The 24,130-nt window shown below is 40.4% G+C and overlaps 2 protein-coding genes across 2 annotated transcripts in view; one reads left to right on the forward strand and one right to left on the reverse strand.

Moving 5' to 3' along the window:
* On the forward strand, positions 1 to 14,804 carry RMC1 (regulator of MON1-CCZ1). Its single transcript, XM_085220891.1, has 20 exons — positions 1 to 271; positions 2,423 to 2,499; positions 3,682 to 3,766; positions 4,146 to 4,202; positions 5,214 to 5,300; positions 5,884 to 6,024; positions 7,176 to 7,279; positions 7,805 to 7,894; positions 7,995 to 8,100; positions 9,124 to 9,235; positions 10,245 to 10,289; positions 10,682 to 10,735; positions 11,566 to 11,694; positions 12,044 to 12,150; positions 12,868 to 12,987; positions 13,154 to 13,231; positions 13,403 to 13,507; positions 13,593 to 13,661; positions 13,770 to 13,995; positions 14,625 to 14,804. The coding sequence occupies exons 1-20, from the start codon at positions 98 to 100 to the stop codon at positions 14,702 to 14,704; spliced, it is 2,046 nt and encodes a 681-aa protein (XP_085077017.1). The 5' UTR covers positions 1 to 97; the 3' UTR covers positions 14,705 to 14,804.
* NPC1 (NPC intracellular cholesterol transporter 1) overlaps positions 14,712 to 24,130 on the reverse strand; it is a 26,787-nt gene continuing 17,368 nt past the window's right edge. The window contains exons 14-25 of the mRNA XM_085220890.1: positions 23,380 to 23,494; positions 22,750 to 22,877; positions 22,515 to 22,655; positions 21,957 to 22,046; positions 21,658 to 21,848; positions 20,764 to 20,879; positions 20,078 to 20,207; positions 19,067 to 19,267; positions 17,944 to 18,175; positions 16,861 to 16,974; positions 15,936 to 16,098; positions 14,712 to 15,324 (exon numbers count right to left, since the gene is read on the reverse strand). Of these exons, the coding sequence (XP_085077016.1) occupies positions 15,242 to 15,324; positions 15,936 to 16,098; positions 16,861 to 16,974; positions 17,944 to 18,175; positions 19,067 to 19,267; positions 20,078 to 20,207; positions 20,764 to 20,879; positions 21,658 to 21,848; positions 21,957 to 22,046; positions 22,515 to 22,655; positions 22,750 to 22,877; positions 23,380 to 23,494 (1,704 nt within the window). The 3' untranslated portion in view covers positions 14,712 to 15,241. The remainder of the gene's footprint in view (positions 15,325 to 15,935; positions 16,099 to 16,860; positions 16,975 to 17,943; positions 18,176 to 19,066; positions 19,268 to 20,077; positions 20,208 to 20,763; positions 20,880 to 21,657; positions 21,849 to 21,956; positions 22,047 to 22,514; positions 22,656 to 22,749; positions 22,878 to 23,379; positions 23,495 to 24,130) is intronic.

The following is a 24,130-nucleotide window of genomic DNA, read 5'->3' on the forward strand; positions in this document are numbered from 1 at the left end:
GGCCGCTCCTGCGTCACGTGTGGAGGGAGTGTAAACAGGAAGCGGCCGCTGCCGGGAGGTTCGTTGGGCACCGTTGGCGCCGTGAGCCGCTGCCGCCATGAGCCGCGAGGCGCCGCCGCCGGGGGAGGAAGCGGCGCCGGAGGGAGCGGGAGGAGGAGGAGGAGGAGATGGCGGCGAGGATGGCTGCTACCTGGCGCTGTGCGCGCGGCCCGTGCACTTCGAGAAGGCCAATGCCGTCAACTGCGTCTTCTTTGATGAGGCCAACAAGCAGGTGGGTGCGGCGCCGGGGCTGAGCTGCGCTGGCGTTGCCTCATGGAGGGTCGCTGCCTTCCGGGTGCCGGCGGTCCTGGGGTCAGAGGTAGAGGCAGCGGCCAGCGGGTGCTGGCGGTGCCCCGCGGCTGTGTGGGCTCGGCTCGTCCCGTCCCCCGGGCCCTGAGCCTTCCCGCTGCGGGCCTGAGCAGGCCGCGGGCTGCTCCCCTGCGGCTCTATTCGGCTACCGGGATCTGTATTTCGTTTTTCTTCGCTTATGAGGCGCTGGCACAGCTGCCCGTGTAAGCTGTAGTGCCCCATCCATGGAGGTGCTCAAGGCCAGGTTGGATGGGATCCTGGGCGGCTGAGCTGCTGCGTGGCAGCCCTGCCCGTGCATCAGGGAGCTGGAGTTGGGTGGGCTTTAAGGTCCCTTCCAACTCAAGCTATTTTGGGATTGTATGTACTGAGTATTTGGCTCATCATCCTGCTCCCATGAGGCTGGCACGCTGTGACAGTGTGCTGCTGGAGGGCTGTGCAGCACCTGTCACCTCACTGCAGGCACCACTGAGCTTTTCCCAGATGTGCTTGCTTATATTTTGTGCTGGATGTCACCTGCCTTCTTGTTGTCACTGTTGTCGCTGTCATGAGGTCTTTCTGGAGGTCTGCAGTGTCAGCGAATAAACTGGATTTTTCTGTTTGTAAAGCGGAGTGTGTTCATAAATAATGATATTTGTGGTTTTCTTTGTGGCTGAACAGAATGGATGCTTTGCTTTATGTTTCTCAGCATTAGTTCTTTGAAATGCCTTTCTCCTTAATGTCACTGTGGGATTCTGTGTAGTCAGCTCAGCATAGCTACAGGGTATGTCACGGTGCTTGGATTGATGTGGGTACCATCAGCTGCCTGATTTCTGTAACCATTCTGTGCAATATTCACAGCATTGAAGCAGTCATGCTTTCTTCCCCACAGAAGTGGCACAGTTTGTGGAATCTCTTTCTCTGGAGATACTCAAGACCTGTCTGGACACTTTCCTATTAAACCTGCTGTAGAGAGCCTGATTTGCAGGGGGCTTGGACTAGATGATCCCAAAGGTCCCTTCCAACCCCTACGATTCTACGATCGCATTTCCAGAGGGAAATAGTATTTCTGGCATTTGTGTCATGCTGCTGCTTAGCATTTAGAATGATTGGTGTCCTTTCTCTTTATAAATCTCAATCCTTTCCTTATATTTTTGAGGACTGCTTGAAATGTGGGCACTTTCACATGCTTGTATGGAGGTACTGTATCCTAGTGTGGATGTGGTAAAGCTGCACAGAAACTGGTTGTTAAAAGCTCACTCGAAACTTATTTTCAATTGTAAATCTACTTCTGCACGTTTTCTTGGTAGTCTAAAATGGTTTAATTACCAGTGTGCCTCAAAATCCTCTGCAACCAGCAATTTGAATAGCTGTTTTCCTCTGTGAAAACCCTCCTGAGATATCGGTCCTTGCTGTCTTTTCATCATAAAGTTTAAGAGAAAATGGCCTTAGTTTTCTATCAACATCGATATTAAAAGTATTTTAAATCAGAATTTGCTAAGGCTAAGGGTTTGCATGCAGTTTATAGCCTTGAAGTCTGTATTCCTGCTTGTGCTTACTGCACCACTAGCATTAGCCACGCTACAGAACAACCTATTGATTAGTCTGAGACCTGATCTGTGTGTCTGCTGCTTCTGTGTGACTTCCCGATTCTCTAACAGTATGACTTCTCTAGCAGGTTTTAAACAAATGTATGTGTAGTTGTAATAAGAAATTCTTCAGGTTATTAGTGCAAGTCAGCTGAAACATCTTATGTACAGGCAAAACTGTGGATTACTGTTGAGCTCTTCCTATCTAAGAACGTGTTCTGACAAGATAACTTTCTGGGTCAGTGAGTTGTACCTCTTCACTTCCTGGTTCCTGAGCTGTTTTCCTGAAACAGTGCTTACTGGCTTATCTGATGTCTCAGATGCTTTTACTAATGCCTGAATTAGGAAAATAAGAAAATACAGAACAAACCAAAAAAGGTGATACAACTTTTACTATTTTATCTTGCCAGCAGTTTAAGTATTGTTATGAACTTAAATTTTCAGAGGAAATAATTTATTTTTTTATTTTTTTAAATTTTTTAAAATATGTTTGTTTTTTTTTTTAATAGGTTTTTGCTGTTCGATCTGGTGGAGCTACAGGGGTTGTTGTTAAAGGTTTGGAGGATAGAAATTCCATTTCATTCAGGTAAGGCACCTTCACCTTTGTCTGAATTTAATATTCTGCAGTCATAAAATTATGTGGCACTTAGGCCTCATCTGTTACTGTGCCTCTGGCATAAAACTTGTGAGTAGTTGTGAGCAGACATAATCTTCTTGCAGTTAAGCTGGCGTGTTTTTCTCTTGTGACTCTGTAGTCTTCTGAAAGTCATTAAGCTGTGGCTCTTCCTATAACAGCAATGCTTCATTAAAACATGCTGTAAATGTGAGAGTATGGGGATTCAAACTTGTGATTCCTCCAGCAGCTGTGACTTCTCCAAGGATCTGGTTTAACAAGTCCACATGAAGTCAACTTTAAAGTAGAGGGAACCAAGGCTTCCAAATTTCATGCATGTGATTCAAGCACAGTATTTCCTAATTGTGGATTTATTGATTTCTGCTTCTTTAATCTAGTTTGCTTTCTTTTACATTTTCCATTTCTTGGTGGAAGTTGGGGTTTTTTTTTTTTTCCTGTTTGTTTTCCTCTACAGAATCTGACAACAATGTTTTATCTCTAGGTAACTGTTCTATAAATACCTGGATAGCTCTTTGTTCTCTGCTGTTCATTTGTTAAGGAAAAGCTGCTTAAATCCAGATGTTTGAAACAATTTGTTTACTGTGATGTCTGGTATTTTGTGGGGTCTGCCTTGAAAGTTGTCAGTTCTGGCTTCCTTATTTGACTCCCTTGTCTCAAATCCTGATGGAGATGAAAATACATATTGAGCTCCAGAAGGTTCCACAACTTGTTGTCTGCCTGCCTGTGTAGCTCTCTGTTTATCTGGACTGTGCACACTGGCAATAAAATTCCCTTAGTTGTGCCAATTGTACTGACTCTGGTTTGGTAAGAATTGCTTTATATTTTTATTTTTTTCCTAATGGTGTGAAAACAGCCTCACTCTGCCGTTTGACTTCAGAAATTCCTCTAGGGGATGTATCCTGGTGGGGAAGAGAGTGGATTTGGCTCCATTAGCAGCAGTCCTGGTCATAAAGGAGCTGATCAGTGGATGTCAGTGAGTGTTACAGGACTGGGAAGCATTAGGACTGGACTGAGAACACAGGCTTGATTATTAGGCTTTTTTTCCTCTCATCCTCTTTTAGAGGGTGCATCACAGAATTCTATAACAGACTATTTTAGATGGTATTTCCATAACTTCTTTTACTTCCTCCATAGGATGGAAGACAAAGGAGAAGTGAAGTGCATCAAGTTTTCCTTGGGAAACAAGATACTCGCTGTGCAGAGAACATCAAAGAGTGTGGTAAGACTCCTACTCCCTGCAGGCAGGGAGGGCATTGGAACTGAAGCTTTGGTACTTCAAGTACCAGAGTAGGAGCCTCTGAGAAGAGAGAGAGTTCTGTTGGCTGTCAGTAGCTGTAGTGAAAATTCTTCCCTAACCCTGGGGCTGAGCAGCTGCCAAGCAACATTATTGTTGTGCGAGTGTCATCACTTAAGAAAGGTGGGGTGGGTGGAGCTGACTGCTATAAAAAATTTCTGGCTATGGTGAAGTAGAATGTAGTAAGTCAAGCTTAGTTCTGTTTATCTTACCTGAAGTTATTTGATTAGCTAATATTTGTTATCTTGTTTCTGTAATATTCCATGGTTCGTAATTTGAACGTGCTTCATGTGTATTGTTGCAGGATTTCTTGAATTTTATTCCAGACAGCCCTCAGATAGAATATACACAGGAATGTAAGGTAAGTGAAGTAAACATCCAAAGCTTATGTGCTTGGGTGAATCTCTAATGCCAGTTATGCTGGTGGCCTGTACACTCTGGGAGAACTAAGAGATACCTTCCAAAACACTACTGTGGAATAAACGAGGTGCACAGTCACTGCTGTTTATTTAAATTGAGGTAAACCAAGAGATGACAACACCACAACACCACTCTTCATGAATCAGGTACTTTAATTCTTTCCTGGAAGGGACTGGAAATGCTGTGGAGGCAACAAATGTTGAGGTTTTGGGAGGAGAAGAGTAAGAGTGCTGATTCTGAAAAAATAGCCAACAGTAGTTCTGCTGATAGTTGATATGTTAATTTGGATGTTTTGCCCTGATTTCACTGATGGGTGATAGTAAGCTGTTAGTTTGCATGCCGTTAGGTAATTTTTAATGTTTAGTATGTCATTGTCTTTGTTTGGTACTTCCCAGTCTAACAAAGAGAAATTGGAGTTTGGGGTAATATAATGCTAAATTAATTTTTTTAAACATTGGCATTTGTGAAGATTCTTTAATCCCCATGGACTCTCTGGTTCACTATTTAGGATTATGAATTTGAGTGAACTGTTCTAGCAAAGCATTTGTGGTAGAGCTCTGAGTGAGATCATGGGAAGTATTTCCACTTTGGTTTTCATAGCTTGGAAGGAACAGGCTTTTCTTGCCAGGAATTGGCTGAACTGGTCAGGATGGTTTGAACAAGAAGAACTTGGTTGTGTTCAGGGGGTAGAAATAAAACAGGCTGTGTAATAAACCCTTAAATCTTACATGCTACCGAAAAATGAGGCCAAGTGGTATTTATGTTCATGCATAGTTTTGGGAGGCCTCTGCAAAAGTTTCTAATGTGTACTGGGAATGTAGCTGGCAAATGTATTCATTCCAGGGGCTGGATAGCCAAATAGCCTTTGATCTCGCATTCTTTGTTTAATAATGTTAGCTTGTCTGAATAGTTAATTTTCCTAGTAAAAGATTGTTTGCTTGTTTGTTAAAAGACGAAGAATGCCAATATTCTAGGATTCTGCTGGACAAGTTCTACAGAAATTGTCTTCATCACAGATCAAGGAATTGAATTCTATCAGGTAATACATATAACTCATGTAGGACAGACATACTTCTTCTCTTCTAGCTCTCAAATTCAGCAAAAGCATGTCTTTTGTTGTTGTTGTTCTGCTCTTTTTTTAGGCTGTGATTATCTTTTCTTTAAGATGAATACTTATTTTAAGGGCCAGGGGAAACTTAACAAGTTATTTAGCACAGCTAACAAAGATCCAAAGATGAAGGAGTACTGAATTAAACATTGAGAGCTCTATATGAAGAGATGCTCTTGGCTTGTGTAGAAAGGAATATATAAATTTATTGTGAGATACTACTTCATGCAAAGCAAATCAGCAGTGGGAAGGATTTGTGCATGCTTAAAAATGTAGCAAAGAACAAATGTTGATTAAGGTAGTGATTATCCTTCTGCTTGGCAGCTTCCTTTTGATTCCTTTGTCTGAGCTCCTGTGTGTTTTGTTACCTTTGCCTGTGTTTTTGGAGAACTCTGATGAATAAACAGCCCTTTCTGGCATTCGTGATAAAGGATATTGTGAACTTTCTCCATAGCTGTGTGCTACTTATGCTGTTAGAATCCAGTATTATAATGATAACATCTTGTGCTTCCAGGTGTTACCAGAGAAGCGAAGTCTAAAACTTCTGAAGAATCAGAGTATCAATGTCAACTGGTACATGTACTGTCCAGAGAGCTCTGTCATTCTTCTGTCAACAACTGTTCTTGGCAATGTCCTGCAGCCATTTTATTTCAAGGTATATTGTTGTATTCCAAGTTTTTTCCATTTTATGTGCTTCCTTTGCAAGGCTGCTACTTCACTCAAATATTCTGTTGTTTTCCTGAATTTCTTTCAAGAGGTGTGTGCGAGTTCACGTCTTTTAATGGCAATAAGCAAAGGAGACAAAGCAAAAATGTGTAAGCTAGTTCATAGTGAATGGCTTAAAATGGCCACTTCCACCTCATGTCCTCTTTGGAAAGAGGGGTGCTCAGCTAATGTTGGGCAGCTGACCTTGAGAAAGAGGAAGAGAAAATTAATGATGTAATACTCAAGAATTCATACACTTATGCTTTCTCTGTAAGGACTCATGTCGTGCTTCCCTCTCCTTAATACTGTGTGCCAAAGTGTAGCTAAGGAACTTATTTTGTGTTCAGAAGGTAATCTGTAAAATAACTGAAAATATACCTCTGGTAAAGGAGAAATTTCTGTGGTGTTCATAGACATTTCTGTAGTGCTCAGGTATGAAAAGACCTTGAAGATCATCATGTCCAACGCAACCTAACCATACTACCCTAACTCAAACAACACTAAGGTGTTCACACCTTATGCTGAAGAGTGAGTTAATGAGAATGATTAGTGGAGCTCAGTAGAAGTCTTGGGACTTTGGCAACTCTGAAATTTTGCTTAGGGTTCACAAGAAAAGAGGGGAGAGGATACCTTGCAGGGACATGCTGTCACTGTAAAGCAGATTCTGGATTTAACAGGAATGAAAGTAGACTGTAACTAGTAAGAATTACTGACTTTTTCCCCTTCCCAATAGCATATATTAAAATTCTGGACTGCGTGTTTTGCTGTCAGAGAGGAAGGGAGGAGAACTTTCGTTTGAGATCTCAAGGCCAATTTAAATGGAGTTGGCATACAGATTTCTATTGACTTAATTAAAATTAAAATGTTTTGCTGACTGAAGCTGAAGCTGTGATATCAAGGTGAAAAAGCTGCTAAATTTGTAATACAAGAAGTATGTGTTTAGGATCCCTGTGGAGAAGTGTCGGTCTTTTTTTCTTTATGACTATTACCACTCTTCACCTCATGGGGGTGCTGTTAACATAATATTTGGTTAAAGGTTGGTCCTGACCTTCCAGTTTGGCATCCTAACGGTGGATTTCTGTTTTGTTGTTTTTTCAACAGAGTGGGACAATGTCAAAGCTCTCAAAATTTGAAATTGAGCTACCTGCAGCACCCAAGTCCTCCAAGCTCAGCCTTTCCGAAAGAGATATTGCCATGGCTACAATGTGTGTATCTGACTGATTGAGCCTTATCATTCTGTGGGAAAGTATGACAGTTGGGAGATGCTGAGTTGGGTTACACTTATTTTTTCTCTTAGCTGTACTGCTGTTTTAGGGAGCTTCAGTTACTGCATCGAGCAAAGTTTAAATGACTCTCTTGAGGTACAGTGGGGAGAAAAAGCTAACTGAGATCTCTTACATGAAATTGTTTCTGGTTTGGACAGACATCTTGAATGTTTTATTTCTGAACTGGTAGAGTTCAGTTCTGGTGCTGGTAGAGTTGGTCTTGGATGTCTAACATGCATGAGTGTTAGGCTGCACACTGTGATTTATCAAGTCTTGTTTTAGTGTTTCACTTTTAAATAATTGCTTCATTTAGGTAATCTCACACTTTTTCATCTAGGATAAAACCTGGTGTTGGTATTCTGGTAGAGTAAGCTTTCAGCCTTTGCTTTAAAAGGACATCCTCGTTCTCACCTCAGTCCCCACTCTTTATTTGCATATAATGTTTTAATGCTGTTGTCTCACTAGATACGGGCAGCTTTATGTTCTCTATTTGAGGCATCACTCAAGGACTTCCAATAGTACAGGAGCAGAAGTAGTCCTCTATCACTTGCCAAGGTAAGAGAAGAACATTAGTGGCACCTCACATGTACCTAAGAAACTTCTTGCTTTTCCATTTGAAATAGGTTTACTGACCAGCTCTTCTCTGTTTCCATAGAGAAGGCTCCTGTAAGAAGACACACATCTTAAAGCTGAACAGAACAGGAAAGTTTGCACTAAATGTTGTGGATAACTTGGTGGTAGTACATCATCAAGATACGGAGGTCTGATTTATTTACATTTTCTTGTCTTGCTTCCAAAAGTTACTGACAGATTTTAATAGCTCTACCTGTTAGTTCTAGAGAATACTTCTGTGTGTGGTTAGCTTTGCCAAAAGCCAGAGTATTTACAGGAAGAACAAATACAAGGCTAACAGTCTAATGCATCCTTTTGCCTTGACGTAGATAACACAGGGGCTTTTTCTAATGCCTGTTTTTTTTTGTACTTCTTATTACTTTACTGCGATACTCTGCTGCAACTCTCTGCACTGCCTTAAAAGCATAAAGTTAACTTGGATACTTAATTATTTATCCTGGGAAACTTCTTGTATCACAATAATTGGAATGATCAGTTTATAGGACAAAAACTTCAGCTCTTTTATCTGTGCAGACTTGCAAGAACACATGTGACCTTAGGCATGTGCTAGTATGGCTTCATTCCTTGTTCATAGTCTCTATAGCACGGCTTGAGCAGTAGGAAATCTAAGTATTGCTTTGTGCTTAATGCATGGAAAGACTTCGGCTTCTGGAATTATCTTCTGTGCTCCTTCAAGAACTGGGTTAGTGTAAATTGTTAGGCTAACTAGTTGATGTAGCATTCATATGAATTATAACTGAAACATATTGGTGTAAACCCAGAGCTCTAATTCTCCAGCATTTCACTCAGGATATTAACGTGACCATGTGAACACAGGAACCAAACACCACACTGAGTAGGTGGCTGCCAAATCGTGGTACTTTGGCACTGACAGCAGTGCTGATTTCCACCATGCAAAGCTCTCGCTAAGAGTGAATGATACCCACACTGGGTGAAGATGCTAATGAGATAAGTTGAACAAAAGTGCATAAGTTGAGTGGTGCAAGCATGAGGGTATCACAGGAAGGTACAGAATTTTCCTCATAGTGTGAGGAAGCAGTGAAACTCACATGGAGAGCACAAGTTAGAAACATGAAAAATGATCAGAATACATGTAAATAAATGAGTGGGAATTCATGTTTGTGAAAACTAATTTTTCTTCTCAATTTCAGACTTCAGTCATATTTGACATCAAGCTAAGAGGAGATTTTGATGGGTCCACAACCATCCATCAGTTTGTTCTTCCACCTCGGTCGATACAACCCTATCAAGTACCTGTAGCAGGTAGAAGTACTGTGTAATAAATAGTCTGACCTGTTAGTAAGACTATTGAAATGCAACAGCTGGTATCCCACTGTGCTTCAGCCTTCAGGATGCTGCTTACTGTCACTGTACATATTTAGGAAAGAATGAGGGGGGGAAGAAGATAAGAAGAAACTGAACAGAAACTCTTGTCCCAGATCTGTGCCTACTACAGAAAAGTAGGAGTTGTTATTTTAGCTGCACACTTACCATAGTTTAACACTATAGAAATGTTAAAGCAAAGATCTTTCAGTCTCTGTTGCTGTCAGGCTGTTTGCGTACTTCTTCTCTTCCACATTAAGCACAGCTATAAAAGGTCTGTACTCCAAAGCACTTCACAGACCTATGGCCTAAGTTCTAGCATCAAATCAATACTAATAATAATGCTAGGATGTCAATATTTAGATGCTTTCTTCTTTGTCTTTCTACCCTCCTGTGCTAAACGTGTTGCAGATAGTTTCCCAGCTTGAAATTAAGTGTCAGCTGGAAACAGTCTGAGCATAGTTCTGCTAGCATCTCTATAGAAGAAAAACTCTTCTATAGAAATGATGGTACCTTAAAAACTCTTCAGCATCTGAATTTTGAAGTCACTAAATGTACGTGTGATAAATCTGGAAGGAAAGGTTTGTATTGAAGTACAAAACCAATTTTGCTTTTTGAAGGAGTAAAAGTGATTATGTATGTAAGTAAAACAAATAAGAACCTCCGCATTTGGAATCACAGTCTTAAGAGAGAGAATATTTCATTGTGAATCATTTCACTTGGTTGAAAAAACAAAAGCCTTTTTAAAAAGATCTTTGCTTTCCTCTACAGTTGAGTTTTCTTTAGATTGAGTTTTCTTTAGAGATATTTAGCTACAGAGCTAATCATAACTTCTTTTTCTGCCTGCATGCTGTAGGACTGCTAGATGTGTAATTGCAGGGCTTGTAGTTTGGTAGCACAGAAAGCTGCCAAGTACTACTGTTCTTAACTGCTGTTAATTTTTCTGCAGTTCCGGCCTCTGTGACAAGTCAGTCTCCTGTTCCCTGTAAACTCTGTATCCTTTAAATACTCTTAAAATGTCAGTTGCATTCCAGACCTGGAAAAAGATAGCAGTTGATATCCTGACTAGCTAAATCCAGCTTTAGCTACTAAGCTAACTATGTCTTCAAGAGGAAATAGCAAAGGCTCCAACGAAGGATACTGCGTTCAGTATCCTAAGATCCTGAACCAGTAAGAGATGCCAGGGTGAGGGAAAGATACTGAAAAGATTAAAGCAAATACAATCCAGAGCTATGGTTCAAGACTTTGCAAAGGAGCAGCTGTGGCAGTAAATGAAAGTCTGTTAACCAATTCTGTTTCAGATCTTTTTCTGTTTTCAACTGAATGTAGTAGCAGTGGCTCTGAATCAAATCAATGTTAAGAAAGGTATTGAACCTTAATGTTTAGATTCATCATCATGGATTGTCTTTCAGCCTGATATCATCATCAGTGCAAGTGAAGGTGAGCTGTCCAACTCTGTGGTAATTCAGTGTAAAATGGGGAGTGGTAGAGGTGGTTTAACCTCAATGGGAACCCAGATATCTGTTCCGCACCTGGGTGGGGAAGTGAATCAATGGTTGAAGTGAGAAAACTTGTGGGTTCACTTGTGTCAGTTCACTAGGGAAAGTAAAAGCTGCACATGCAAGCTGAGCAAAACAAGAACTTTCTAATTCTAGGAAAGCAGGGCTTCGAGCAAAAAATATTTACTTGAGAAGACAAATACCATAACCTTAAGTGTCCCTACTTCCTCCTCCTTTTCTCCTCCTTGCTCTGATGGTTGAGCATAACACAGGGCATGGGATTTGCCTTTGGTCAGTTTGGGCCAGCTGCCCTCCCTGGCTCAACCCCTCCCTCCTTGTGCGGCCCCAGTTTGCGTGCTGTCAGAGCAATGTGAGAAACAAGAGAGACTTTGATTGTGCATTGTGCATACACAGCTCAGCAACAACCCAAAAAATGACAGTAATCAGCATTACTTTCAATCATAAATCCCCAGCAGAGCTCAGATGGTGTTATGATAACAAAACCTTAACTTTGTCCTACCCAACAGCAGTATACAAGTTTAATAGCTTTAGTACAGAGAGGGCCTAAGCAGCTGCACCTGATAAAGTGACTGCTCTTCACAGTGGTAACTGAGGATGAACATATTCTTACTGAAATCTTTCCAGGGGTAACACGGCTCTAAAGCAGAGTTAGAAAGGCAAACAAGCTGCATGCTATGATTTGAAGTGGAAGACAGGGATATCTAAAGTGTATTATCTGAGGTCATGTTTATTTTATTCCTTCAAATTAAGGTTATCTCTGGAATCTTCAAGTGAAACTTGAGCCTGTAGTTAACCTTTTGCTCGATAAAGGAAGACTAATGGATTTCCTTCTCCAAAGAAAAGAATGCAAAATGGTTATCCTAGCTGTGTGCTCTCAAAGTAAGTGTAAAACACTTTGTCTACATTTCCAGAATGTGCTACACTGCTTCCTCATAAATACTTGTAGAGGTTAGCTGGACTGTTCTGAGATTTGAGCTCACCTCTGAAACTAGCTTTGGCATATGGAATGGTAGATAACTGTAGTACCTTCAGTCACCATTCTAAAGAGGAAGTAGCAGCACAAAATAATTCAGCTTCCCCCATCCCCGTTTAGTTAAAATACATTTGATATTGAACAAACACTCCTTTAAGTTTAGCACAGAGTAGAGAGATCTCCTTTTGGAAAAGGTAACTTCAAACCCCTTTGTTATTTCTCTTCATAGGTTTTTTTTTTTTTTTATCTTTTCAGTGCTAAGTGAGCCAGAAAGGGGATCACTGCCTGTGATTGCAACTGTTTTTGACAAACTGAATCACGAATATAAGAAGTACTTGGAAGCTGAGCAAAGCTATACTATGGTAAACCATGTTAGCTACAGCAGCTTACAGAGATAGGGTAATGCTATTTGAATTTCAGGTTACATGATAGCAGAGCCAAAATACCTGCTTGTGAGTTAGGAAAGTCAGACCTACCCCCAGGTCAGTCCCTGGCAGCTTCAAGCTTGCAGTAGAAAGTCTTGTGCAAGTGCAGGTTGTCCGCCATAGGGGATAACAGCTTTGTTCAGCTCTCTGCTACAGTAAGTGTGGCATAGTTTGTCTCCAGCAAGGCAAGTAATAGACTCTAGCATATGTTAAAATTGGGTAAGGGTTCAAAAAACAGCTTTAAATCTGTAACTATTAAAATAGTCTCAAGGCTATTGAAATAGTTACCATAAAACATATGTAGTACATTGTCAGAATTACTTCCAGCATGTTAGCACATTCTACTCATATAGTACAACCTTATGCTAAAATCCGACTAAGGGTGTGGGCCTGCGTCAGTATAGTAAGCTTGCTCATTTTCTAGATTTGAGATGCACAGCAGTAGCTACATCTGTCACTTAAAAGCTGTTTTAAATTTAGAGGTCCATGCTGTGAACAGAGTGCACCCAGTGATGTGAATTCACAGATATAAATTCTGAGTAACAAAACATGTTTTCAACTGGGAACTATAATTACAAACATTCTGTGCAGATAAGATTTAACCACAACTATACTCCCCAAAGTACTGTGTTCTTAACTTATTTTTTCTTGTAGGTGGTAGAAGCAGGCCAGAGTAGAAGTAATCCGCTCCTGAAACGGCCAGTCCGCACTCAAGCAGTTATTGATCAGTCTGACATGTACACCCATGTTTTATCTGTATTTACAGAGAAGAAGGTAAGTTATTGTAATAGAAATAAAACCTTCTGCTAGGTTTGCTGTGAGACTACATGCAGGATCTGGGTTTCCTGATGTGGGTAAGGGGAGAGAGCATAACTTGTCAGTAGGTTGTATTTCCGTGGCTTTTCCTGCTAATACTTTTCATACTTCTTTTCTTGTCCAGGAAGCACCTCATAAGTTCACTATAGCAGTCTTGATGGAATACATTCGCTCTCTTAATCAGTTCCAGATTGCAGTTCAGGTGAAGTATTTACATGCATGAAGCACCACTATACCACCTCACTTCATGAAGTTATTTGAAGTTTCAAACCAGTCTTGGTCATGTGTTAAATCCTATGCAATAATCCCACCTTCTACACCTGAAGACTTGTACTGAGACATGGCTTTGATGGTGGTCTTCCTGTGTTCACAGCACTACTTGTATGAGCTGGTCATCAAAACCCTTGTTCAACACAACTTGTTCTACACGCTCCATCAGTTTCTGCAGTATCATGTGCTTAGTGACTCAAAGCCTTTGGTATGTAAGGCAGGTTGCTTCCAAAAACCACTAATGGAGGTGAAGAGACTTCAGAATTTCAATCTTATTCCTATTTTTGCTCTAGGCTTGTCTATTACTGTCCCTGGAAAGCATTTACCCTCCTGCACATCAGCTCTCTCTGGACATGTTAAAAGTAAGCATTTCAAACTGTAGTATCTTCGTGTCACATGTGGCTTAGACTTACCTGACTGAGCTCCAAGTGACAAGCTTGCATCTAACTCAGCTGTGATTGATTTTACAGAGGCTCTCCACAGCAAATGATGAAATAGTGGAAGTTCTGTTGTCCAAACACCAAGTTTTGGCTGCCTTACGATTCATCAGGGGTATTGGAGGACACGACAGCATTTCAGCCCGCAAATTCCTTGACGCAGCAAAACAAGCAGATGATGAGATGCTTTTCTACACTATTTTCAGATTCTTTGAGCAAAGAAATCAACGATTACGGGGAAACCCAAGTTTCACACCAGGTAAGCAATGAGAAGCTAAAACAGGTGATTCAAGCTGTGCAGACAGAACTGTGACACACTTCACTTATAAACTGAGCTGGTGTGTACCATGAAAATAAAATGCACTGAGTTTTGTTTATATTTAGGCTTACCTTCAAGCATATTTCCAAAGTTAACTTGGCTTACCCCTTTAAATAGTGCACTTAAAGTAAAGCAAGTTGAAGCCAAACACTCTCAGTTTAAGCTAACTTGGTTAGCTTGCAGTTACCTGTAGTGCTTAATTTAGCAAAGCTGGTATCTCCAATTAATGCTTCTTCCTAATGCCACAAACAGTCAAGATGCAGCGTTTGCATTCAGGTGTCTGTTTCCATACATTATAAAACGCAAGACCTGGTTTATGCTGCTGTACCTCTCACTTTAAAACCTAAGCAAAACTGCTTGTCCCAGCAACATTTTGTTAGTCACGAGTTAGCCTGTAGACTCAGAATTCAATTTCAGCCTCTTGAACCTGGAGAGTAGAGACCTTGCATGGGCACAAGTCTGGTGCTTAGATCAGACACCCGCTTTACCACAAGACAACTCAAGCAGTGCGGTCTTGTTTCTCAGTTTCTCCCTTCCCCTGTTAACATTAATTTTATTTTTCCTCTTAGGTGAGCACTGTGAAGAACACGTCACCTTCTTCAAACAAGTATTTGGAGAACAAGCTCTTATGAAGCCCACAGCATTCTGAAACCCTCTTCCACTGGAATGTATAAACTTAATTTATTGCATTTAAGTAGAGATTTTTGAACTACAAAATTGCTATTTTATAATAAAGTATATACAAGACATTTTGGCAAATTGTACTAAAAAATATTACAACTTGTGATGGCTTCCCCCCTAAAAATAGAGACAAAAATTGCATTGACCTGCATTTAAAATTAGTGTCAGTGGTTGAGCAGTCCACTCTTATACAAAACAGCTATTCAACTTGCAATGCAGCTGGTTTAAGTTTCTAGAAGAGATGCAACCTCTTGAAAACAGAAGTGTTTTAGTATTCTTAACACATCTAGGTTTAGTATAATACTGTTACATGAGCCACACGTAGCATTTCCTGAGTTTAAAGCCGTGTCCAAAGCTGCAGCTGCTATCTCCTAGTTGAATCTGTGCAGGAGTCGAGTCAGTGGTGGTTACAGTGTGATAGTCATAGAACACTGCTGAGCTTCAGTTCTTAAGAGGAGTTGGGCCTAAGCCACAGTTCATAGAGTCCACTGAACACTGTTAAAAACTAGAAGTAGAGGAGTCTCTCTCGTTCTGTGCCTCTAGACCTCTCCTGTGCAGCACGAGTTTTAGCTTTATTTACTGATGGACCTGAGCAAAAGAAAACAGTGTCACTCCAAAGTCTCAACATTACAGCATATCAGTCAGCAGCTGCTCATAGGAACCATCCATGACCTTGGTCCTCTTTGTCCAGCTTAACACTGAGAAGTGTTCAGCTGGTAATAGCTGCAGCAAGGGCAATAGCTAACAGGACTGACAAAGACTTACTGAGGGAGAGTTAAGAAGTCACACACGTGAACTTCCAGATTCAAGGAAGACAGCATTTAGGCCTTCCTAATTGTGACATGAGATCACTCACAAATGGAACCACCGTCCCACAACAGGTTTGTAGCTTCCCCCATCATCCAAGTTTGTTTCCAAGTTTTACGGTTATGCCACATGTGCCTAGACAAACAACTCCATTAACAGTGGTGCAGAGCAAGCACACTGTACAGACTGGTTGCTTCAGTTTAACATGCCTGTAACAGCATACTGCCAGTCAGTCCTCTTAATCTAAGGGATCTAAATGCTTGCGTGACAGAGGCAGATTCAAGTACTGCCTTTTAATTTTGCAATCCATTTCATTTAGCTATAGAAGGTATCTACAGGTAACTAGATGTTTTTGTTTTAAGTGCACTTTAGAGTAGACTGTTAGATCTTACCTATGTAACTAAGCAGAACTGGAAGAAATATTAGTCCATGTGTTGCTCCCAGCAGAACCATAGCTAGATACATCCTGAAGTAGAATATCTTGAAGATCTGAGACTTGGAAAAAGCCAGTACTACAATTCCTCCAAATTTGGTTAGTGTGATTCCACTGAAGACCTGTTGATTAAAAAGCAGTTATCACTTAGTTATGAAAACAACAATTTTTGCTGAAAATGCTTATGTCATTTGAGGCTCCCAGATACAGTGTGCCGGCTTCCCTGTTAACCGTTAGAACCGAAAGCTCTACTCAAGAGAGGCATCCACCTCCTAGCTCTAACTCGATGCCACAGGCTTGGTTCAATATGATACCAAATTGGTAATAATCTGTACAGCCAAACCATTCTAGATTGATTTTTGACTTCAGGCAGTTATATACTAAATACAGCCATTACTTGAGGTGACTCACAGTTCAGTGAAATTCCTTTCCTGGGTCACGTATATCCAGCACTAGAACAACTTGTTCCAACCACACCCAGGGTGCTATCATAAAACTAAGTGAGACAACAGTAATAGTCTGCTTATGTTCTCAAAGCTCCATTGCCATCCCCTACTCAGGACCTTTCCCAGTCACCTCCAAGCATTTGGTAGAGAAGCACATACAACTTCAGTGGGACAACTCAATTACTCTACTGGTTCAGCTCAAACTTTTAACTCCATTTTCTAATGATAGGTAATATTACTATCAGGTTAATATTAGGTTAATCAAGTCTTGATCAACCCTATTACTTGTAGAAGTTTAGGTTGAGTCTTCAGCAATTTTGGTCATTTATTTTCCCCTAAAGAAGCAAGGCCATCTTTATGACTTGATGATATTGACATAGTCTGAAGTTCCAACTTAGTTACTCCTTCTCCCCCTCTATACAGTAGACAGGTACTTACTGAACTGCCCATGTGAGACAGAGCTTCTTCTGCACGCTCCACTCTACTGCCCTTAGTACTAACAGTGAATGCTCTTGTCACGTGGCTGCAGAATTCCACAGCAATACCACAGCTCTAGATGGCAGAAGACACCGACTTAGATGAGCATTTTGATGGTAACATCTCAGAACTCTAGACAGGCTATAAAAGTACAGGCTCTAGATGAGTTTCCAAGGCTGAACTTGCCACTGGAAGCTACAAATTCAGCATTAGTTTGTCACTAAAGGCTTTTGAGTGCTGTACTGCACCAATCATTACTAAGCAGGCAATCTGATTAAACAAATCACAACATGGAGTGTTTTTAAGAGTTCCAAAGTTACTTGATGTTGAAGGAAGCCAAACTCAGTTTGGCTTTACAGTGAGTATATACACACACTATTGGATATCATAAGGTTAAGGAGTTTAACACTTAAGGATTATTATTTTTTAAGAGAAAATTAATCATTTACTACAGTGAACAGCTGGCAAATGCTACTTATACAGTGGGTAGACTGGATGAATATACACTTAGTTGTAACATGGGACAAGTTTACTTTTTCATAATATTCTCAGACCAGTCAAGAACTTCTGGTTCTGTCAGCTGCAGCTCTGGCAGCACTCAGCTATTGAAGTTCTACAGTGTTTCACCAAGGGACTTGCTGCCCAAGTTATTTCATCCACTTTCTTGGGAACAATATTGATGCCAGCCCATCACAGATCTGCTCTGCAGAGCAAGAATGAATACAGTAGAAGCCTTAGCACTTAACCCTATACACACACACACACACACTTACTGTAGGCACAAACACCTCCAGAAGATGTTCAACAGCACTTAGCCTAAGCAATTTTACAGCAACAGCTGTGTTACAGATGCAGTATAACTCAGTTTGATCACTGTATTTATACTAGCTTTATTTGACGAACTACTGCATAGACCATCTAGAAGGATTAAGACAGTTCTACTACAGTCCAAGTGCATCAGAGTTTTGTGGGGAAATACTCAGTGTCATGATACTGATAACTGTTCAATACTTGGAAACAGAAACAAACGTCTTGTTAACTCACCATGACAAGATTTACTAATGAAACTGCATTCAAGCTGATGCCCCAGAGCCACATCACTCCAAACATGTTGACGATTATCATAGCAATAGTTACTGTAACCACAACAGCAGCCCATATTTCAAATCCAAGTAGCACAGCTGTCACCAAAAATATTGATCCCAAGGAGATGCAGAGGTTAAAGATGGCATCATGAACAATTGTCAAATATTGTTCATAGAAGACATAAAACACACTGTGGAAACAACAGATGCTTTAATTAGGCATCCTACTTATAAGGAACAGAACTGTTTCTGCACCAATCCATGTTATTTCCAGACTTCAAAACTGTTCTTAATCCCACTTGTATTAATTCCATTGTAGATAATAGATGTGCTTTAAATTGTACTTTAAAGCACTGAGTGAATATTTAACAAAGCTGCTTAAGGTGGTCAGTATCTACTGTCATTTGCTATTTGTATACAAGTCTTAAGACCAGAGAACCCTGAAGACAAGAACCTTGGAAAAAAAAACACACCTGGATGGATGTGGATGGATTGAGCTAACAAGACTGCATGATCTATGTTGCTTAAATTAGTGAGATCTCTACTGATTTTAAGAGTACCTCAAGAGTACTGTTTAACTTCTGTCCAACTAGAAACAAGAAATATACTACAGATGTCACCTACTACAGAGAAGAGGATGCTTGTACTGGATTAGCTTCTGTGATAAGGATAGTATCCTTGTTATGAGAGTCACCAACATGAACTGGCATCCCAGTGTCAGTAGTCACTCCTGCGCAACACCAGCTAAAGTTCAACTGAAGTTTGAAGTCAGTACACTCTATTACAACTTGCTACTATTCAGGGCAACACATCTGCTTAAGTTAGTATAGCCACAGAAGCCTAGTATGGAAGCTAGAAGAGGCCTGAGTTGAGGCTTGAGCTGTATCTATAGTGAAGGACAAGTTAGTTATCAACCACAGTGAAGAGAAATAGTGCTGGACACAAATTACTTTTCACCTACAATCTGTGGTTTTCTTAGACAAAACAGAAAACTTGGATTTCTAAGATGTTAGTCAGTAACTTGGTTGTAGAAATTAACTACGCCCCTTAGCATACTCCTTACAAAAATGTTTTAAGCATACCTGTAAGGAAACACACGATAGTTCTTCTCTTTGATACCCATGGTTTCAGTGATGTTGTCTGCTATGTTCCGAGCTTTCTTCATAGCATCAATATAGTCAGATGACTTTTTCAGGACAGTATGGTATGTCATAAAATAAGTAGCCCCAACATCAGTTTTATTGTTTATCAAGTCAACAGCAGAGCTATATGCAGCATGTCCTCTGTATTAACAGAATTTTACACGTCAGTAAACACTAACAGCATCCTGAGGTGCATTAAGAAGAACACAGCCAACAGGTTGAGGGGGGCGATCCTCCTATTCTACTCTGCCTTGGTGAGGCCATATTTAGAATACTGATGTCCAGTTCCAGGCTCCCCAGTTCAAAAAAAAAAAAAAAAATACAAGAATCTCCTGTCTTTGTGGTCTGGTGGAGGGCCGCAAAGATAAAAGGCCTGGAGCATCTTCCTTGCAAGGAAAGGCTGAGTAAGCTAGGGAAAAGAAGACTGGGAGGGAGGTCTGATTAACATTAATAATATCTAAAGGGAGGTGGGAGGCAAACGGATGAGGCCAGGCTCTTCTTGGTGGTGTAAAGCAACAGGATAAAGAGCAACGGCCTAAAACTTGAGCATAGCCTGTTTCATAACATGCAGAAGAACTTCCTTATGTTAAGAGTGAAGGAACACTGGAACAGGTTGCCCAAAGGGATTGTGGAGTCTTCTTCTATGGAGATATTCAATACCTCTCTGGACACATACCTGTGCAACCTATTGCAGGGAATCTGCTTTAGCAGGGGGGTTGGACTTGACGATCTCTTGAGTCCCTTCCAACCCCTGCAATTCTGTGATCCACTCTAGCTATGTAACACATCACTTTTATAAACTTACGTCTCAGAAAATCATATAAATAGGTGAGATTTAAGTGGCTTATATAAATTTTAAAGGAACACTGACTATCCACACAGAAGAGTCACACTTCCAGAGCAAACATCTTGACATCAGTCTACAATAGATATGTGGAATAGGGCTCTTACCCTTTGCCACATTTAGGATTAGGGTTGTCAGACAGGAACATCGGCAAAAATGTCATGAAGTCTTCACCCTGTGGTCTTTGCTTGCCTTCTTGAGTCAGTGGTCGACAACGAGTGCAGGATGGATCTGTGACTGCAGAAATACAGAAGAAGATGGTTGGAGGTAGACAACAGGTTAAAATATTCTTTGTCTTAACACTACTAACTTCTGATTTGCAATAATACCAGATCCAAATCCATAGAAAGCATTTCTTTGGAGCATACAACTGAACAGGCCCACAGTTCTGCATTAAGTTTAGTCACAGGTGTTTTTTATTCCTACTAAGACAAGGTCCATAAGACAACTGTTATTTACTTCTGCATTATCTACATCAGAACCAGTAAGAATTATATCAAACTTTAGGATCTGAACAAAAATTGGTAGTAAGCTTTTGCTTGTTTCATTACACATAACAATCCAAGTTATTTTTGGAATAGTAATCCTATCGACCATCTAGGTGAGCTATCTTCAACCAGCAGCTTGCCAGTATAAAATAGTTAAAGGACACTCAAACAGCAGGTCAAACAACTCAGAGGGCAACTCAAGAGGCTTCTACTCACATGAAGGAAATCTATTCACCTGACTCATACAGAATCATACACAAAGAAACATTTTGTGAATGCCCTGTCAATGAGGTAAATGGTAGTACCTGAAGCATTGCAGAACTGTCCCGTAGTATTGTAGACTCTGCAACAGGATGACTGTGGCTTCACCCAGTCAAAATAGTCATCAATCCAGGATGATGGGGCATAGCCTATCCTCGTGCTAACAAAATAACACTTGTTGGTGATTTAATATTTCATTCTATAACATCTTTGATTTTTCTAGTGCTAATTTATTCTTTTTCAGTTCATTAGGATCCAAGCTCCTTACCTTACCACAGTCTTATACTCCAGTACCTCACCTAAGAACTAGTTTTGTTTGTTAACAGGGCAGCCAGAAAACAGCAGGAACTTCTTTTGAGTTCCATAGCCAACCACAAAAACCCTCCATACCCCTTGCTCACTTCAGATTTCATCCTCTCCCAGCTATCAGGGCCTTTTTCATCAAGCAGGGCTTCTCATTTAATTAGGAAGAAAGAAAACCTCTGAACTACAGCAAAATGGATTCAGAAGAAACTTCTTTCATTTACACTAACTGCTGTGATCCAAATGCACTTTCCACTTACAGATGCCACTTACAGATTTGTTGGGCTGGTTTATCCACATTTACAGTCTAAGCTTTCCTAGGTTTCACTTGCAAGGGCAACTACACTAAGAGGTTTTCATGAGTTTTTCCTCCAACACTTCGTGATTCCTCAAAGGATCATCAAGGCCCTTTTCCAAATCCAAGTACATCAGTACATCCTACTAGTTCAGACAGGATTCGGCTTCATCTAGGAGACCTGCCACAGCTTCTTCCCTTCCCCCCCCCCCCCCGCCCATAAACCTCAGTATAAAGTGAGCACTATAGTGCCAGTTGTATAAGCAACAGCTGAATCTAAACAGATGCACTGGTCAACTACATCTCTTACTTATGTAGAAAAAAAGCATAAAATACTTACTAGCTACCAATTTCTGCAGCATTGAAGACTTGCTGGACAAGTGAATCATTATTACATCCCGTTCCACCACACACCATGTTTTGCCCTTCCAGAGAGGTGTAGTTGTGCCCTTCTTCTAGAACAAAGTAGACAGGAGGACCCGCATGCATGTATTTGCCGAGCTGTTTGAAGTAATTCACTATGTAGGAATCCTTAAAGAGAAAGCTTTCAGTTACTGTTACAGAATCTTGAGGTAGCACAAGACTTCAAGCTTCAATTTCAGCTTCAAACTGAAGAGCAGAGACAGTCTTAAGACTTACATCTGGCATTGAAAGAGACTGATCGAGTCCAATCTCTACATTGTGTATCACTGCTGTACTGAATGACAGAACACCCACAAACAAGGCAATCTGCAAAGAAAGCAGATTCAGGAAGTGAGAACTGCATAAAAACAACAAGCAATAAAGTTCTAGAATTTATTAAGTCAATACCAATACAAAAAGGCTCTAGCTTAAGCATGCTACCTAGGCTTAGTAGAACAGTAGCAGTAAAACTTAGGATGACAGAAGGGACTGATTTCCTAAAGAAGAATTTACATGCAGAAGGCAACAACAGAAGATATGCTGAACTCCTTCTGCAAATAAGCACAGTAACTTCAAACTGAGTAAAATATTTTTCTCCAGCAATAGCAAGACCCTAATACAGTGTAGAGGTACTCTTGCAGGTATAAGATCTCATTCCGATACTAATACTGGAATAAAAGACATGGTAGAATTTTGTTTTGTTGCACTGAAGATATTTCTTCAGTCTAGAACTTTCAGACACAGCATTCTTGCTCAGGTTTAGATGGCTGCTTACTGTAAATACAGTATACATACCACTATTGGTCTCATCCAATCCTTAAGCAGATACGGAGAATACAGGTTTTTGAAGAACAAAAATAAGATGCTCTCGGAGCGTTGGACTCCCCTCGTTTCTTCACTGCCTTTGATGCAACACAGAATATCTAGTCTATTCCTCTGGAAATGAATTGCAAAGTAAACTGGTTTTAGTACAGTTCTGCAGAAGATGACATCCCTATCATACAGAAGTTACAGACATATTCATACTCACCTCTTGGCGCCTAATATCCAAGCCCAGGAGACTTACAAAGCAGGTGACTTGAAGGATAAAATCTATGAGCACAGCCATTCCAGCAAACAGGGAGAACGTGCGAACTGCTGGCATGGTAGACAGTGTCCCTGAAAAGTGAGCCAGTTTAACAAGTAAGTTCCCGCTCCCCTTGGAGAGCCAATAGCAAATTACATTAGATGTAAACCAACCTCACTGTGAGACAGGGCTGATTTACACTTGAAGGGTGCCAGCATAAGATACGCCTCCAACACACTGAGGGTGAATCTCAAATAGATTCTATCACTTTCCAAGCAGTGGAAAGATCACTGAGTGCAATGAAAGCATCAGTCTGATATTTGGTTTGTTTCCAGTTGTATTTTTTATTAAAAGGCTGGAGCTTTGTACTGTATTGTCACTACATTCTGAACCTGTCAAGTTCTTCATACAGAATGTGACCTCACTGTGCCAGTCTTAGAGCCATCTCCAGCTGAGAAGCTAAGGTTGATTATAGCAATAAAAAAAGTGAAGCTAAAACTTCCTCTAGAAGTTCTGCTCTATTTATGTTTTAGTTTTGCAGTTATTCTTAGAATATGCGAGTATGATGCAACTTCTGTAATATTTGAACCTTACCTAAGAAAAATGCCACAGTTTCAGAAAAAGATGAGAGAAACATGCTAGGTGCCACATCTCCCAGGACTCTGCCAATCTGTTTGTCAAGAGTTTCACCCTCAAGACGCTCATCTCTCTGTTTTGAGGGAGAATAAATAAAGTTCCATGATTCCTAATAAGTTATTTCATATGGCTTTAAATATCCAGATATCCCAGATAATCATAGTTATCCATGCAGCATTAATAGATGTTGTATAAGCTGATTCTCTAATACAAGTACAGCATGAACACTTCCCTCCCTCCCACCCTTGTTGTCTTACTACAATATTGTAAGTTACATTTGAGACAAATTCAATGCTTCAGCCAAAATCACACATTTGCCAAAAGCAGCACCAGGGTTGTGGGTTTTTTGGGGTTTTTTTTTTTTTTTTTTTTTTTTTGCACATTAGCAAGCCTGTTAAATTGGAAAGCAGATTACCCACCCACTAAATATTATCAAAGGTTGACAGTGTGAGCATATAGTTTAGTAAATGATCATTGCTCACAATGCACTGAAATATTAAAATAGTGCAAGAGTTCTACAACTAAGGGAGATGTTAAAAATTCATTGATATATCCTTAGGTGCATACTGAAGCCATACTAAACAAGTTTAGTATCAATCAATAGCTAAGCATAAGTAAAAAGTTTTTAACTTCATTCTAGGAAGGGTGAACAGCAATTACATATAATCCTGGCTTTTTTCCAGGCTACTAGATACCCAGTGAGAATCTA

The sequence above is a fragment of the Meleagris gallopavo genome, chromosome 3 (genome assembly GCF_905368555.1).
Source record: "Meleagris gallopavo chromosome 3, MGAL_WU_HG_1.1, whole genome shotgun sequence".
Classification (NCBI taxonomy): domain Eukaryota; kingdom Metazoa; phylum Chordata; class Aves; order Galliformes; family Phasianidae; genus Meleagris; species Meleagris gallopavo.